This window comes from Gymnoscopelus braueri, assembly GCF_963280865.1.
Source record: "Gymnoscopelus braueri genome assembly, chromosome: 12".
Taxonomy (NCBI): Eukaryota; Metazoa; Chordata; class Actinopteri; order Myctophiformes; family Myctophidae; genus Gymnoscopelus; species Gymnoscopelus braueri.
In genome coordinates, this window is record NC_137614.1 from 16,617,763 (window position 1) to 16,635,595 (window position 17,833).

General features: G+C 43.0%; 1 protein-coding gene across 2 annotated transcripts in view; it reads left to right on the forward strand.

The window, feature by feature from the left end:
• Window positions 1-1,054: 1,054 nt before the first annotated feature.
• Window positions 1,055-17,833, forward strand: part of ube4b (ubiquitination factor E4B, UFD2 homolog) — a 29,992-nt gene continuing 13,213 nt past the window's right edge. Inside the window, exons 1-14 of one of the 2 annotated variants that reach the window (XM_080445853.1) lie at window positions 1,055-1,375; window positions 2,773-2,992; window positions 5,036-5,171; window positions 6,071-6,158; window positions 6,763-6,907; window positions 7,065-7,293; window positions 7,465-7,944; window positions 9,445-9,549; window positions 12,499-12,640; window positions 13,093-13,193; window positions 14,200-14,314; window positions 14,887-14,970; window positions 16,075-16,131; window positions 16,846-16,962. In XM_080445853.1, coding sequence (XP_080301979.1) covers window positions 1,352-1,375; window positions 2,773-2,992; window positions 5,036-5,171; window positions 6,071-6,158; window positions 6,763-6,907; window positions 7,065-7,293; window positions 7,465-7,944; window positions 9,445-9,549; window positions 12,499-12,640; window positions 13,093-13,193; window positions 14,200-14,314; window positions 14,887-14,970; window positions 16,075-16,131; window positions 16,846-16,962 — 2,043 coding nt within the window. In that variant the 5' untranslated portion in view covers window positions 1,055-1,351. The remainder of the gene's footprint in view (window positions 1,376-2,772; window positions 2,993-5,035; window positions 5,172-6,070; window positions 6,159-6,762; window positions 6,908-7,064; window positions 7,294-7,464; window positions 7,945-9,444; window positions 9,550-12,498; window positions 12,641-13,092; window positions 13,194-14,199; window positions 14,315-14,886; window positions 14,971-16,074; window positions 16,132-16,845; window positions 16,963-17,833) is intronic. The other variant, XM_080445854.1, reaches the window with a different exon arrangement.

Below are 17,833 nucleotides of genomic sequence, written 5' to 3' on the forward strand. Positions count from 1 at the left end.
CCGCAACGCAAATAGTTGCAACTTGTAACCACTTGTCTTGCAACCACTTGCAACAGGTCAATTCAGACTGCTGCAATTTCTTGCAACTGGTTGCAAGTTGCAATTAGTTGGGTTGTGAATCATCGGTGTGGACTGGGCTTTAGGTTTCATCCGGACCTCCCCCTCCTTCTTCAGAATCCTACGGCAGCCCACCAAGTGACAGTAAAGATTAGGGCAACGCTCTTACTTTCTCTGTGTGTACAACCCCTACCCCCAGATCAATTCTCTGGCCTGGAGGTCTCTCCCTTTGGTGTAGCCTATATGAAAACGCCTTTTCGGTTTCATCTTGGCCAGCTGTAGCAATATGGTACAAGTGGTCTTGGAGCTTCCCTTATGCTCTGGCCCCCCAGGAACCTCAGTTGCATCTGGTGGTTTTCCCAACACCGTCTGTGCCCGTGTCCAGAGCTCCTGGTGCTGATCAGTGGTGTAATGGTGATTATTGGGTACCTGGGAAAATATTCCAGTGGAACGCTGTGGTGTCCCGTGTAGCGACCAAAACATCACTGGTGCTGATGTTCTCTTGTGAGAATGGTCAGCTGCTTTGCCAGCAAAGCTCTTCACAACACAAGACCATCGCTCTTTGGGATTGCAGCAATGTCTTAGTAGTTCACTCTGTGCATGGGGAGAAGAGGCCAATGACAGCTACCCTTTCTGGGGCTCCTACAGCTTTCTGTAGAGGGCACTTATGGGCAATGCACATTGGGGTCACAGCAACGATGACAGGCAACACAGGGTATTAGACCCCAAAATGACCATGAGAGGCCCGACTAGTTTCTCTCAGTACTCACAAGTTTCCAGGGAGTGCCATGCCACCTTCCCCCATGAAATGGTGACTGTTAACGTAAGAATTAACATAAACACTAACCCAAAAAAAGGAAATAAAGAATAACATAATTGAGGCCGAATAACATAATAATCATATTTCATCGTTCTATGCTCTATTTGACTCTTCCGCTAGGGGGAACACGTCGATATACAACACCGCCACCACGTCACGTGACATGAAACCAAAATGGCCGCGCTTGTATATTGACGTCTTGAATAGCCAGCTACTTTTCTATTTGTTTCATTCTTAGTAGAATACTGTCAAACAACAGGTATTGTGGAGGAAGCGTCTCTGCCCATCCTCGTTGCGTTGGTTGGCCCGTTTTGAGCCCGAAGACAATCACGGCTGACACCTCTTTGTTTAAACGAGTTAGACGACTATGCACGTTAGCTTCTAATAGCAGCAGGCAGGCTAGCTGGCTCTGGCTGCCTCACATCAATACACTTGTTGAAAATTAAAGAGCATAGCTAGCTCACTTAGCTTACAATGGAGGAGTTGAGTGCCGACGAGGTAAGCTGACAGGCAGTGTAAAACAAGTCCTTCTGATCAATTGGCAGCCAATAATTGTCATTTGGTGTTTCTGCGGCTTCCGTCTTTGTGTTGCCTTATTGCTTGTTTTCTCACCCCCGATTCGAAGACCACTACAGTAGTCTTCTTCAATGGCTAACCAACTAGCAGCAACACCGTCTATGGACCGTCTATTTCGCTGCTAGTCGGCTAGCTATTGATGCTAAGTCGCCACATTACTCTAACATGAATAATTGCATTGAATATAAATTCTATATTTGTTTTAACAGTGCACGTCAATGCATGTCGCTGAGCAATGTGAAATTAGTTATTATGGTGTAATACATTATGTACGAGTAACACGTCTGTACAGGTTGGTGTTTTTGTGTCACACAGAGGTTAGCATGCAGCTGCAAAGCTATAAATGCCTCAGCGTAAAAGGCTGACATATCTAATGCTATTTGGGTGAGAGGAATACATCCTATAACGGGTCATGTCCTATCAGTCCGTGTGTTGTTTAATACATCATTATTTATTTATCCTGGGGAAATGTCATGCTTCGCCGGAAGGATTGTCTAGAGCCGGGCTTTCGCGAAGCTAACATTGTGGCGACCGTTATGTTGCTAAAGCGTTAGCTGGAAATTAGCTTGCGAGGCGACTCAGCATAAAAACACAGCGGGCCACCATTGTGCAATCATCTGTCGGCTGTATCGTGTCGAGGTGACAGTTATTGACAGCAGCAGATCCTTAAAGTGTAATGACAAGCTGTGGGGGGTGTTAAGATACATCGTCCGTGCATCATAGTTATGGCTACTACGATTGAATTACCAACTGTGTGTGCGTACTAGCATAATTGTTTTGCTAACCAGCTGAGCGAGGGCTATAGCTAGTGGTGACATTTCCCCCCATTGTCTGTGGTGTAGGTTGAGCTGCATCTGTCTCTGTCCGACAACAAGGCCTATGGTGTCTTGGTATAATAAATACTTAAAAGTGGTTATCATAATAACTACGTACAATACTATATATCCCTTCATTTTGAGAGCCTACCTGGCTAGATAATTCTTCTGAGACGGGTTCATTTCTATGTCAACAAAATAGGCTGGCTGACTGGGGAAATCTTTAACACACAGTCCTCATAGTATGGCATTAACTTGGTCTATTTAAAAAAAAGTCAAGTTACCCACTCTTAAACACTATATAGATAGCGAAAATGGCAAATCTACAAGCTCACAAAGCGTAAACTATTTTTGCAGAATGTTTGCTGAATGTTCATCCATTTTTCTCCATGCCCAAAATGTGATCAATACCGTCAGTTATTATTAACAAGCCTTAAGTGTTACATCTATTGAGTCTATAATAAAATGTTTATGAATTTTCTCATCTGTATTAATTCAATTCAGATCCGTAGAAGGCGACTGGCTAGATTGGCAGGTGGGCAGACATCCCAGCCCAGCACACCCCTAAGTACCCCACTGACGTCCCCACAGAGAGAAACCCCACCTGGACCCCTCCCGGGACCCTCGGTGGCCGTATCCCAGCCTCTGCCACCAGCTGCCTCCCAATCATTGGGTCTAAATGTCCACAGTGGTACCCCTGCTACTTCCCCCATGGGCACCTCTGGTATGAATACAAGGAGAGCCACAAGTAGTACACAGACAAATCCATAGCGTTAATTTAAGTCAATGTATAAATAGAACCAAAACCAAATTGACCTGGCAGTAAGGGTCTATTTGTTCCATTGAGTTAAAATGTTCACTGTGTATTGTGATTATTCTGCAGTTTATGGTTGTCTTCTTCAACGTGTTCCGTCATGCTTGGGATTGAAAGCAAGTAGGATATGTTGTATGAAGTCTGTTCTCAAACTTATGCGGTGCTGTACATGGCACACTTCACTTGAAGACAGGGGATGACGCATATAGACAACAGATAAAACTGATGACAGATCCAGCCAGCTGTTCATAGAAGTCAACATTAAGCTATTGTATTTTCCTATAATATAATTTAGTGTAGTGTAATCAGATGGCCGTGCTAGGCTTTGGCTTTGAGGCATGGGGTCATTGGGATGTAAACAAGGTACAACCTTGGTGACACGACTTCTGGACCTTGGTATGGACAGCCAAAGGCAGTCAAGCAACACTGAATACTGTAAACAAAACACGCACCAGTTTATTGTGTCAGCCAGTGTCCCCTTTTGACACTGTGTGGGCCCCACTGCACAGAATGGTAGATGATACTTTCACACGCTATATACGCTGCTCTAGAAATCACACAGTGCGTTGTGAATATGGATGAATACAATGGCAATCACCTGGCATTTTTGCCAGCTGTCCTCCACAATATGCTAGCTTTTTTGTGACTGATTGCTTTACAATGGGTAGATTCAATACCATGATGCCATTCTTTATTCCTTAAGGGATCAGGCTATGCTCCTTTAAGGATAAGGATAATTCCTTTTAACAGGTCGTTCATGAAAGTCCTTGCGGTCTTGTTTCCAATGAGAACCTGTGAGCAATTAGGGGTTAAGAGTCTTGCTCAGGGACAAATTTCATTTCATCGACACATATGCTGGACTGGCCTGGAATCGTACCTGGGGCAACCAGGGCCTCTGGCTCCCTAGGCGGGCTCACTAACCACTCAGCTATGGCCGCCCCCTTTCTTGATATTTGTCTGGATTTAAAGTAGTCCATGTTTTGCTTTGAAACTATTTGTTTATAATGTGGTAGAGAGTAACAAAGGCTAAGGTCGGCGTTCATGACCTTTATGTGATGTGTTTTTGTAAAGCCTGTTTACTATTGATTGCTTAAAGCTGATTACAGCCCACATCTTACTATGGATGAAAGGTCGCGAATTACTGTAAGTACTGTAACTGCTTGTAGGAAAGTAGAATCAAGAGGGTTTATTTTTCACTCACTCATATAGGTGCCGAACCAACATTTCACTGCCTGTACCTGTATGAGTGAATGGCAATAAACCCTCTTAATTCTTGATGCTATTGTCCTACAAGTTGGCAATTGAATTAGTGACCTTTCATTCACAGTAAGATGTGGTCTGCAATCTATAGCAAACAGCCTTTACAAATTACAATAACGCATCACATAAAGGTGGTGAATGTTGACTTGACCTTTGTTAGTTCAATGTGGTTGGATAATATTTCCTGCTGTTTATATCCTATTAAGTGTTCGGTAGTAGAATGTGAAACAAAAAATGTCTCAAATTAACAATGTAATCCTGTCACTTGTCACACTTCTTGCTGTTGAGGGGTTGCTGCGCATAGCATTAGGTAGCAGTTCATTTAAGGTAGTTTAACATTAAATCAGTCATGCAGTGTGTTATTGTAGTTGAGGGTGTGTACTAATACTATAGTGTTTTAACTATTCTTAGGTTGCATTTTATGCAGTTTTTGTCTATTGTTACTTTGCATCTAGCTTATTGTCTGCTGTAAATTTATTTATAACTGAGTTCATGGCTTAGACTAAATTTGGGTGGAAAAACGTTATCGGTTCAAATATTTTGTAAATGTATGCATTGCATAAGCGTTAACACGTGTGCACGAGTGTATAATTTCGCTTTCTGTTTATGATTTTATGGCATATCCTAGTCAGTCAAGTTGATCTCTTTGTACTTATCTCGTCTGTACGTATTTGTTTCGCTTTGCTTTTCCAGGGGTGGTATTTGGCAGTCAGAGCAGTGAGGGTGTGAGCTCCCTCTCCAGCTCTCCCTCCAACAGCCTTGAGACTCAATCCCAGAGTTTGTCCCGATCCCAGAGCATGGACATTGACACCGCCTCCTGTGAAAAGAGGTGAGGATCTCCCTGCCACAGAGTGGCCTATTGTTTAGCTCTGCAGAGGACTTGTTGCTCAGTCCTTTTCAAGAATAATGGTTTTGATGGAACTTGAAGTCTGATATGTTGGTGAATACGATATGGTGTGTTCACCGTTCACAGTTGTCTCACTTCAGTTTACTGTCTGATGGGGATACAAGTTGCTGAATACTAAGGCTGAACCACCAGTCAAACCCATACACCATTGTCAGTATTCTGCAATAAGAGCTCTCATGTACCTCGTTTTAGCCCGCTCCACGCAGTCACTAGACTGCCTGGTGAACTGCTCCAAACCAGGGAGAGAGCTACTGGTTGCTGCCGGGCACAAACAATAAAGCATTTGTGCTGATGCCATTTTATTGTGAAAACGTTATAAGAGTAACTCATCCCACTGAAACAAAACACAGCGTTGTTCTGAACACGTTTTTGTTTCTCAAACAGTTCTACTCTTTCTGAGTATACTGACACAGTAGTGCAGTCAGAGATTAGGTTTGGGGATAATCATTTTAATTGGTATACCTTTGAAAGTTAATCTGATCTTCCTCAGAATATACTTGGGCCTTAGATCAACATGTATAGTGACCCCTCATTTAATTTCTAGTTTTATAACATTCCGGCACATTCTCTGACTAAATCTAATTATAAAAGTTACCCTTTCACCATTAGTAATGTCCTTACGTTTTTAATGAATTAAAATGACTAATTTATAATAGCGGGTGAATAGCAGTCAATAATCAGTACCCATGTTAATGTTTCTAACGGATGAGATGAGGTGACAAAAGGGGAACGGTGATCCTAGATCCGGTCTCCCACACTGAGGTGGTGTGTGTTGATTTGTGGAAGAAGTGGTTGAATGAGCAGAACTGTGTTTATCCCAGTATGTCCCAGGTGGACGTGGACTCAGGGATAGAGAACATGGAGGTGGAAGACAGCGACCGCAGGGAGAAGAGGAACTTGGCTGAAAAGGTAAACGGACACAGGCAGGGATCTTAAAACAATTCCTACCAGGGTAAAACATGCATATACACTTACAAAGTGATGCGCGATTGTGCGTTTTTAAAGATAGGAAATGACTGATAAAACCCCTGTGAGACTTAAAAAAGCATCTTGGCTCAAAGGAATCAAAAAGAATAAAGAAGGAACAATAGAATCAATATGACAAGAAGAGATAACTCTGATAATCTGATAACAGCGTCTACCCATAGCCTGCCCATGTGATCAAACTCTTTTTGAGATCAAGTGAGTCTAGGAATGAATATGGGAAAGACTTGAGCTTTTTTGTTTAATTGATAATCCTGGAAGCTAAGTGGGTACTTCCCACACTTTCTATTCTTTTCTTCTTAAATTCAACCTTGTGCTGCCTCTTGAGAAATGTCGGAGATCTGCGTCACATTAATTTTGGCTTACGCAAGTTTAATTTCTACAGAATGGTTTAAGGTTCGACATTGAAATCAAGTTCACACTGAAGTGGTGGAATTCCCCACCACGAGTATAAAGCAAGAGCAAAATGGATGCTGAGTGAATAAATATGGTCTATGCCGTTCACCTTCCATTTGTATTTGCACTTCAGGAATCCTCTGCCAACCCAGATGTCTCTGAAGAGCAGGCTCTACAGCTCATCTGTAAGATCCTCCGAGTCTCCTGGAAGGAGCAGGACAGAGATGTTATTTATCTCCCTTCACTTGCCTCTGAGTTCCAGCAGAACCCTAAAGATGGTAGGTCACAGATACGCTGGAGGTCACGGAGAGGCATCCCAATGATTAGAATAAAATACTTGGGTAACCTCTGAAAAGTGTTGTTTGCTCTCACTAGACACATTAGAACTACATGTTCTGTTTGTGGTTTATACAGTGTTATTTTCTGTTCTTTTAGTGTACTCTGACTTCAAAGACCTGATTGGCCAGATCCTGATGGAGGTTCTCATGATGTCCACCCAGTCTCGTCATGTCCACAACCCATTTGCCAGCCTGACTGCCACCTCACAGCCAATCGCAGCTGCCAAATCTCCCGATCACCGTCTGACGCTAATTCAACCCTCCAGTCAGGGAAGCAGCCCTATGGCCCCCTGTGCAGGTTCATTTGGAGCCAGCTCTCTGTCCAGGCAAGTACCAAGGAACTACAGCTTATGACCAACTCATTTCAGACAATCATAATAGAAGAGGCATTGAAGATACGGATCTTTAAAAAAAAAAGTGTATTTTTGCTGATTTAGGAGGGATCATCCTGTGTTAAATGATTTTTGCCAACCCGTGTCTCACAATGTTGTCCACAGTCTGTATGGGTCTAGCCCACACCCGATGATTCTGAATCCAGCCAGGATGACCTCCCCATCTCTTCCCACCCCAACCTCCCCCACCGTGGCATCGCCCCTATCTACCCCTCAATTTGTTGTGCCCCCAAGTCCACCCACAGCCACTGTTCCTCCAAGGCTTTCCCTCAACACCCCATCTGCCCCCATGCCAATCTCCCAGCGCTACCGCCCTTACTCTGTCACCTCTCCCTGGGGAGCTCTCACCCCACCTAGCCCAGGCCCCAGAGGAGGTAGTGTTTCTATGCAGTCCCCGAGCTCTGCTGGGCTTCCTGTGCCCCCCAATACCCCAGCCCTTCCACCTCCACCCAACCCCCAGCCCCCATCTCTGAGTTCACCCAGACCTCGCCCCCATCCTACCTCCATGCCCTTGCCCATGATGCCCCCTTCGCCAAGGTCGAGAGCCAGACGAGCTGCCTTTGCCTCCCGGATCCCACCGTCTAGGTACCTCATCGGCCATCTCTGACAATGTGTGATGCACCTGCCAGCTAGCCTACTAAAGCTTTAACCTTCTGCGACACACATGCAACATACCAAACCCAAACAGCCAAACCCTCTTGGTAACGTGATGTGATTAGGGTGTGAATTAATTAACTGGCTATGCAACATCTGGCTGTCTCCTTTTGTTAGACTGGCTTCATTCTAATTTAAAGCTGCTTGCATGTGTTTTACAAATGCTTGTGGTTACAGTGGATGGAGTGTGACAGGTGGTGTTGTACATTCTTCTTTGCAGTGCGACAACGCTCAACAAATGAGGAGGAAAGGGCTTAAGGCTAAAACACATAGGCTGTGAATGGCGCACGTCAAATCAGCTGCTCCATTATTGTCTTAGTGCAACCTCCACACCAGTGGTGCTAGACGTGCGCTAGCGCGTGTTGACGTCCCGCTTGGCGTTCCTTTACACCATAGTTCTATTTACAGGTACCTCTGTGTGGTGAAAATCTTTTTTTTTAATGCATTGGGGTACCCGTGGGCATGAAACTCTTCTTCTGCCCCTGTAGCAGATTCCCATTGCAGACTAGCCCCAACCTGTTGTTGTCAAAGGCACAATGGAGGAGGAGAGACTGATTGTTGAAAGAGAGAAATATCCAGAGTTTTTTTTTTTAAAAGATATTTTTGGGGGCTTTTATTCCTTTATTTTGACAGGACAGTAGGCTGACAGGAAATGGGGAGAGAGATGGGGGGGGGGGGGGGGGAGACATACAGCAAAGGTCGTCGGGAACGGGAGTCGAACCCACGACACGTTGTCAAGCTGCATTACCAGTGTATGTGGTATGCGCCTGGACCGCTAGGCCAGCGGACGCCCCAGAAATATCCAGAGTTGTGGCACACAATTGGGTCACTATAAAAACCTTCCCAAAACAGAAGAATGCCTGGTGAGCCATAGCTCTGGAGATTTGCTATTCAGGTGAGGAATCAAATTGCCTGGACTAGCCTACTCGGACAGAACAAATGTCCCGCACTGTGTGTTCTCTCAATGGTGTTCTCCCTGCAGCGTGTGGCAGCGTGACGCTTCCTGTTGGTGCTACGTGCGGCAATTGCGCACTTGCGCTGTGCAGGCAGTGTGTTTTCTGCTTTAGGAGCACTTTACATTTCCTTTCTGAATGCATTACTACATACATCTCATATGACTGTGTGAGACGGCACATTTATTGAGAAACATGTGCTTTGACGTGTGTCAAATATTGAACCACTAATAGTACTGATTAATCTAGTTAACAAGGAAAACCTTCAAACAAACTAGCATCACTTCTGCATCCTTTCCTTCATGTTCCTTTCTTCTCCATCTATTCCTCTTGTGTGATTTTTGTCCGTTCTACATCTTTATTTGTGTTTTCCAAATTCCAACCTTTCTCCTGATTCTACATCCTCATGCATCATTATTTTCCTCCAACCTTTTCCTCTTTCCCTTTCTTCCTATCTTTGTTTTACTCTTCACACCAGTCCCCTCTCCTTCCTATTCTTTGCCCTCTCTGACGTGTCTCAGGATAGCAGTGATGAAGAGTCTGATGAGGAGGAGGATTTTACAAAGGTTCAGTTTGAGTCAAGGTACACCATTGCACGGTGTGTTAGTGTGTATGCGCACACTCGTTTTCAGTTGCGGCCTACTGCATGCTTCAGCGTTCCCAGGTTATCTACCCTCTAACAGTCCACAAATGCTGCAGCACTGGGATTCCAAAAAGGACAAATGGCTTGCAGCAATGTTTAATACAAAAGATGCATGAACTGTACAAGAAACGCAGGAACTGTACATTTCATGCATAAATTCACAGCACACAACAGTATGATATAGAAAGCTATGATGGAGTTTTAAAGATGCTTTTTTTTTTTAATGCCTTTATTTAGAGAGGGATAGGGAAAGTAGGCTGACAGGAAATGGGGAGAGAGATGGGGGGTGACACGCAGCAAAGGTCGTCGGGAGTCGAACCCGCAACACGCTGTCAGGCTGGCATTGCAGCCTAGGGTGATGTGATGTATGATGTAGTTTTAGACATGCAATCCCTTCCGTCTGTTATTTAGGCCCATAGCAGTAGCAAAAATAACCAGCTGTTTCATAGTCCTCCTCATAAGAGTCTGACAAGTAAAATATTCCTACAGCTCTAGGGATCGGTTCTGGTTGATTGGGTTACATGATTTTTGCAAGAATATCCTATACCTAAATGGAGAGAAGATGGTGAAGCTTTGCTAAATGTCAAATTTGCACCTTGAAGTTAAGTCGTGTTCTATCAGATCATGCTGTGCATTAAAGAAATGGACCCACTACTACAGTGAAAGACTAGATCATGAATGTATGGCCTGCATTTCATTAATTCATCCCGTTTATAACTGTGGTAATGGGTACAACACTGGGTACTCTAACACTGGGTATAGCGAGTATTCTGACATCAGTTACAACAGGGATTCCATAACAGAGTGGGGCATGCATTCCCAACTTGTGTGGTTCTGAGTGCGACCCTCCTTGTTTTTTTGATTCATTGAATATTATATTTGGACAACACACCAGTGGTCAGAGCGTGGTGTATAGAGAGAAGTTAGAAAAGTAATTCTGAAATCTAAAAGCAAACAAAACCAATATTAGTCTCTGAATGAGCAGAGAATGGTCAACTGTATTAAATGTTTATTTGACAAGTTAAAGTAATACTAGGTAACGTTTTCAACAAAACTAAAGTTAAATTGTATATCTTTTGCGAGTGGCAAAAGTTTCACAACACCCACTCCGTGAATTTCACCCCCGGAAGCCTTTTATTTATATATTTTCTATTGAACGTGTACTGGGGGGACTTTCCCGGGAAAATGACGTTCCTGGCCAACGTCATGACGTCGTGGCCGACGTCCTCAGGAACTACCGCAACGGTTTCCTGTTTGGCCAGGAACTACCGCGCTATTAACAAAAAGGAACCTCACGCTGATTTTAAGATAATGTAGGATTGGAAGATCGAAAAAGAACAGAAAAAGAAAGCACAGCTCATGGTAACTAATGCTCCACTGGCTAAGAGAAACGATCCGTAGATAGTATAAAACAATTAAAAGATCGCTTTTTGAAACGCTTCCGGCTTCCGGTGAAAACGAATGGAATTCTGGGTAATCGAGGACTAGGGAAATTGTATGCAGTGACGGTAGTGACCAGCAGAGGTAAAAATCGTTATTTGTGATTCTGCATTGTACAACTTTAATAAGCATAATGCTTCTTTTTGTCCATAGTACTATGCATTAGTGATGTGCGGGTCGGGTTTTTTCATGACCCGCCACGGAACCCAACCCGCCTCAACCCGCCCCGCGAACCCATATATATATCTATGGCTCAACCCGCCCTGCGACCATATATATATATATATTATAGCGCTCTTTTAAGTACCAAAAGTCGCTTTAAATGTCTACAGTAGCACAAACTTGTCATGGGCTAAATAAACAAGCATATGATGTTCAAAATAGTTTTTTGTTTTTTTTTGCGTGAGAGCGGCTGACCCACTCACCCGCAGCCCGCATAATTGCCTCTGAAATCCTGACTCGACCACCCGCGCCGCGGGTTGACCCGCGGGACCCACGGGTTACGGGTCGGCCCGCTCATCACTACTTTGCATAATGTATATTGAAATCTGACCAGCTCATTGGCCTTGTGGTTAGTGTCCTCCCTGAGATTGGGAGGACGGGGTTCAATTCCCCGGCCGGATCATACCAAAGAAAGATCAAGGACTTGATTGGGGGTAAGTCTCTGTGACATACTAGCAGGCAGCCTTCCATTGTTGATGTAGCATTGATTATAATGTACTGTGTACAGTAGGTTTTACTGCACTGAACTCGGATAAGACTATTTGGTGGTTGTGTTGCTACAATGCCATTGTTGAACTTGATTTATGCCCTCTTCGGACTGGCACTTCGGCTGTGAGGAGGGCAATGCCGTTAAGTGTGGTTCAATCCGTAGTTATTTCTTTCAATTGATCTGTGTATTATTATTTCAGTGATTGAAAAGCAATGACAGTCGAGACTGAGTTGGAATTTCTGTTTCTAAGAACTTGACCTAATTTTGCTTTCAACCTCAAGGAAGGAAACTGCAGTCGGGGTAGAGCACACAACACAATGCCTGTGTTTTGTGACTAGATAACAAGACTAACCGCATTATGGCCTGTGTGTTATACTAGTGTGAAACGGCTCACATGCTACAGATCTGGCATTTCAAAGCAGGCACTATTTCTAGTTTAATGATGTTAGGATAATTCCATTGTCTGCTTCAAACAGCAATTGCAGATTCATGGCAGAAGACCGACCTGTAGGGTTTCTCTTTTTAAAGCCCAACATTGAAATGCTGGCTCGGTTGCAATTTAATGCCTTGTTTTTGTTTTCAGGACCACTGGAAAACTGCTGTCTGTTAATCCTACATACCCATTATATTTCATTGCCCCAGATGTACTTCTCATTGTTTTCTGTTGTTTTTAATGACTCTCACTTTACCTTTTCTCTTTCTCCTTGTCTCTTGTTTCCACCGCTTTCTCTCTTTAGTCTGGGTGCATCTGGTGGGGGGATGTCCTGCGATTCAGCCGGCGACCGCTTCACCATCGAAACGTGCAAAGAGACAGAGATGCTTAACTACCTCATTGAGCGCTTTGACAGTGTTGGCATGGAAGAGAGAAAAGCTCCCAAGGTAGCCATCTGGATCACTGTTGGAACGGGACAAACACATGAACATAAAGAGAGCTGTCTTTTTATTCAGATAGATACTGGGAACGTTTTTGGTCTTGTTCTTTTCAATGAAGTAGAGAAACTTAGAAGCAAAAGCTTAGACAAATTTAAAGATTTTGGTAATGTTACCACAATGATCGGAAACTGTTATTTAACTGGTTTAAAATCATGCACGGTTTGCTTATCATTTCTATGGTTGATAAGCTGCTCTGAGAACGGGCACAGCCCGTCCTGTCTCATATTCTGGTTTCCAAGGAGACTATCCACATAACCCGATAGATGTGGAAACGAGAGGCGGCTGTGTACCCCACAGGCCACTGTGATTCAGCAGAATCTGAAGAAGGTTGCCCTGACATTGACAGCCCTAATGCTTATCACACCTCTCTTTGTCTTTTTTTTTTCTCCCTCTCTCAGATTTGCAGCCACCCCAGTGTCAGCCAACTCCTCAGCAACATACGCTCTCAATGTATTTCTCACGCTGCGCTGGTCTTGCAAGGCACTCTCACCCAGCCCAGGTCAGCCAGCCAGCCAGCCAGATCTCTCCACTTTGACTTTTTACTGTTCTGTGTTAATTTGTTCTCCCTTTGGTACGTGTCATTTTATGTGGACACATTGTTCCTTTTATCTTCTCTGTGAATGAGTCTCCATAGTAGAGATGCGCGGATCGCGGTTTTAGCCGCGGTTGCCGCAGTTAACCGCAGTTTGGGTGGATTTGGGTCAATCAAATATAATTATTAATTCATATTGGATAAACCGCGGGTGAAATAATGCGGGAATTAAATTAATGATATCAATCTATAGGCCTATAATAGCTTTTAAAAAGCACTACATTTCACCGTGTGTGCGTTTGTAGTATTTTAATATTACGTCATTTTACACCAGGCACAATATAGCCGCTCACGACATGTTGCTTTGAAGGCAGCCAGTGTTGCCAGGTTGCGAGAGAAATAAGTAGCCAGGTCTATGAAAACAAGCCCAAAACAAGTGCCAAACAAGCCCAAAAGTCGCAACACAGAGCATTGTTTTTGCTCTGTGTTTTGTTTTCACTTTTTCTTTCTTTTTCTGTAAAGCACTTTGAGCTGCATTTATGTCATGAAAGGTGCTATATAAATAAAGTTTATTATATTAAAAGTCGCTTATAAAAAGCTTATAAAAAGCCGACATGGCAACAAAGTGGTTGAAAGCGAAAGTAACTTAATGAAGACGTTCGCTTGTTGTTACCATGGTTGTGGATTGTATACAGTCACTGCATCGCGACAGTGGTGAGTAACACTGTTTATAAGAAAACTAACATCAGGAAAATAACAATTATTTGGTGCGGTTGGTGCGGATCTATAAATAGGATGATATAAGTACCGCGGGTGGATGGCGGATGGATAATGAACTTGTTAACGCGGATTTGGGTGACAAAAAAACCCATCCGCGCATCTCTACTCCATAGCAACTACTCTTTCACCTTGCCTCCTCACACATTCACGCTGGGGTTGTTTTTTTTATAACTCAATGTCTTTCTCCGCACAGGAGTCCTCTTCAGCAATCTCTGCTGGTACCTTATTTGCTGTGCCGGAACCTTCCATATGGCTTCATCCAAGAACTGGTCCGCATCACCCATCAGGAGGATGATGTGTTCAGACAGGTGGGAGACACAGTAGGCCACCAAAAGAAAAAGGATTTCAAACATGACAAAGTGCATTTCTGAATTATACGTATACAGAGCTCTGTTTCAGCCAAAAGTTTTGTAATTGAAAGCCAGAGTTAGGTACAGTACCAGGTTTCTTATTTGGCTGAAATTTAGCTTCAAGGTCATTTTAAGATTAGGAAAACATTCTAGAATCCCATGATGAATGTAGGCCCCTCACACAATTTGACAGACACACTCATTCAATTCAACTTGCACAGTATGACAAGGTGGATAATCACGATTTGTGTGACATATTAAGCTGGAAAACAAATCGCACAGCGTGCAAGCATCTTAAAGCACATTTTTCACAAAGACCTTTCCTGGTGCATTAACCATATGAACCCTGGCGTCCCTATTTTAGGCATGTCGGAAGAGCCAAACCTTCGTTGAAACTAGCAGATCTACAAGCTCATTCTGAGGAATTACAAATAAGATTCACGCTGAGGATTTTACTGTGGGCTGAGTTTTCTTTTGTTATTTCATTGATATTTTCTCAAACTATGCTTTGGTTTGTCTGTATTTTACAGATCTTCATTCCCATCCTTCAAGGGCTGGCTTGGGCAGTGAAAGAATGTTCCTTTGACAGTGACAACTTTAAATATCCCCTCATGGTAAGGTTATCTGTATTCCAGTCCTACCTACAGTACCACACAGGGGGAGAGCAGGAGAGCAGACTTAAAAAGCTCCAAAAGTAATTTTTTTAATGGTTTGGTTTTTTTAACCAATCTCTATGGTAGTGTTAATACAATATAACTAGTGCATCTGTAGTGATTGGAGGTGGACTCCCTACTCTTCTGTTGAGACATTTAGACCCTGGTGTTGGGTAGGACACCTACTGGCTGACAACTAGTATTGCCTGGTAACTAGTATTGGGGCTGCCTTTTTGGCATAGTTGTAGAAAGTCTCTTGTGTGAGACCTGGTAAAATCGTGGCAAGAAGTATATATATTTTTTTAAAGTACCGTAGCTCTCATGGTATTTCAAAATCTTTCCCCCTGGAGATTGATGACTTATCTTGCACTTGGGGACTTACCTTTTTAATTTGGGTTAAAAAAAATATTTGTATTTCATTTTATATACATATTATTTCCCGTCCCCATTTCTAGTATATATCTGTCTGTGGAAACATCAGTCTCTTCTCTTTATTTCTCCACCCATCAGAGAGAAGGCATTCTCTCCTATGTATAGTGGATTGTCCCCACACATATCTCCTTCTCTGGGCTGACTGTATATATACATCTCTTGCTAATTTGATGAGCTTATAAGTAAACCATGTGCTAAGCTCCAACCGTAATAGTGGTCACAGTGCTGAATGCAGAGATGGAAATATTCAGTGCATCTGATAGGATACCTCTTGAAATTCATGTAGCTAAAGCCTTATTTATTACTTTGTTGTGCGATGGTGTTCCATGCTGGAAAAAGCAGATCTACAAGCTCACAATGCATCGCTGTAACACATTGTGAGCTTTTAGATCTATTTTCCAGTTATTACTAGTTCAAATTTGATTTTGGACTGCCACAGAATTAAATTGATCTCAGCTACAAATAGTTTTCTGTCAAAAGTCAAGACTTTGTCAACCCAAGGATGTGTTGGTGAAAGCAAATGCAGTTGTACAATGTCAAATTTACTTGTGAGACAAAATTGAGACCTTTCTGTTTTAGAGAAGAATTTCCAGTGCAGATTTGTTTGTAACATTTGTTGTTCTGCTTCCTCAGGCATTAGCTGAGCTCTGTGAAATCAAGTTTGGAAAGACTCACCCCATATGCTATTTGGTGAGTGTGCTGCAGGATGGCTCAGTCTAAATGGTGATAACTATGTGTTCTGGAAACGGCACGGCATTGAGTACACCCTACCACTTCCAAAACAAGCTGTTCGGGTCATTCGTTCCTCTGGATAAACTGTTAAAATGCACACCAGTCAACAGTGCAGTTTGCTCAAAATACATTGGACATTTCAGATTAAGCTCATGTTTGGTAGTCCTTGCAGACTAACCACAGCAATGCCTTATCTGAATTGTTGTACTAGATACCAGCTGTCCCACTTGACCAAACCACAGAGGAATGCACCCTGCATAGTTTATTTATGGCACTTTCTTGTGGCTGGTGTTAAGAAGAATGACATGACAAAGTTCCTTTTGTGGAAGAATAATGACTGGGCTTATTTTTTAGCCTTACTGCAATTTTACAAATCAAATATATTGGTTTGAAGTTACATTTAAGCTCACTTAGTTTGGAAAGAAATGTCAATCACTGGGTTAAAATGCATGATGTCTGAACTGTTTATGTACATTTTAGAAAACACTGAGACCAGGTTGCATTGTGAAAGCAATTTGTTTTTGCTCAATTACACTTAAAAGAACCTTGGCTGTTGATGAACACATATTGCCTGCTGCAGGTGAAGTTTTTGTTGAGCAAAAAGTGTCAAGCAACGTAGTATAAAAGTAGCCACTGAAACTGAATTCTCTCTCTGTCTTTGTATTTGTGTAGATGACATCACTGCCCCTGTGGTGTCCCAAGTCTTTGAGCCCTGGTTGTGGTAGAGAGATCCAGAGACTGTCTTACCTTGGAGCCTACTTGAGCCTGTCTGTCTTTGCAGAGGATGATGTGAGTGACACAGTGATTGGACAGACTGGCTAGTCCATAAAATAATAGAGAAAATCAAAATATGATATATTAACAGCCAAAATGACAGTACCTTGAACATAAGTATTGCCTAGTCTCGTGTAGCTAGTCGAGTTCGAAACGGGACTGAAAATGAATGCCCGAACTGGGCCGGCCCGAACATTTACCGTAATTTCAGACCCGAGACCGGCCCGATAGCCAAAAAGAAAAAAGAGTTAATGCCAGAAATGGCTGCGTGTGCCGGCTCAACTAAATTCACAGTACGGGTAACGGGATGAGAGATAGAGTCTGTCACATAATGCACGCCGCATGCAAGAGCGAAAAAGAGAGCGAGCAAGGGAGAGATAAAGAGACGTGACATGGTTGCATCTAATCAACTTCTAGTAGGTGAATACTTTATTTGTAAGAACCGCTGTGACTCTGTGTAGTGGACACACGCACAAATGCGCGCACACATACACATAAATAAAAAAACTCCATGAATGGACATGATATTAAGGCTCACCAGTCATCACTGACTAGGCTAAGCAAACGGACGATCGAAAAAGTTCTTTACTTACCACAGTGTATAGTTTTCACGTTGTAAAAAGCAAGCCCACAATTTATAATCAATTGCCTGGAGAGAAGTCTCCCCTTAGAGGAGTAGTTCACCCAAAAAAATACTTATTTTCTATCAATTACACACCCCATGAAGCCTTGAATTTGTGGTTTTTGTCACATTCCTGAGCTAATAATTTGATGACTGCATCATCGATCAATAGGAGACTCTGTAGGAGACTATCTCCTAACGGAGACTTTGCTGGTCATCAAATTATTGGCTTAGGAATGCGACAAAAAAATCGCCAATAATATA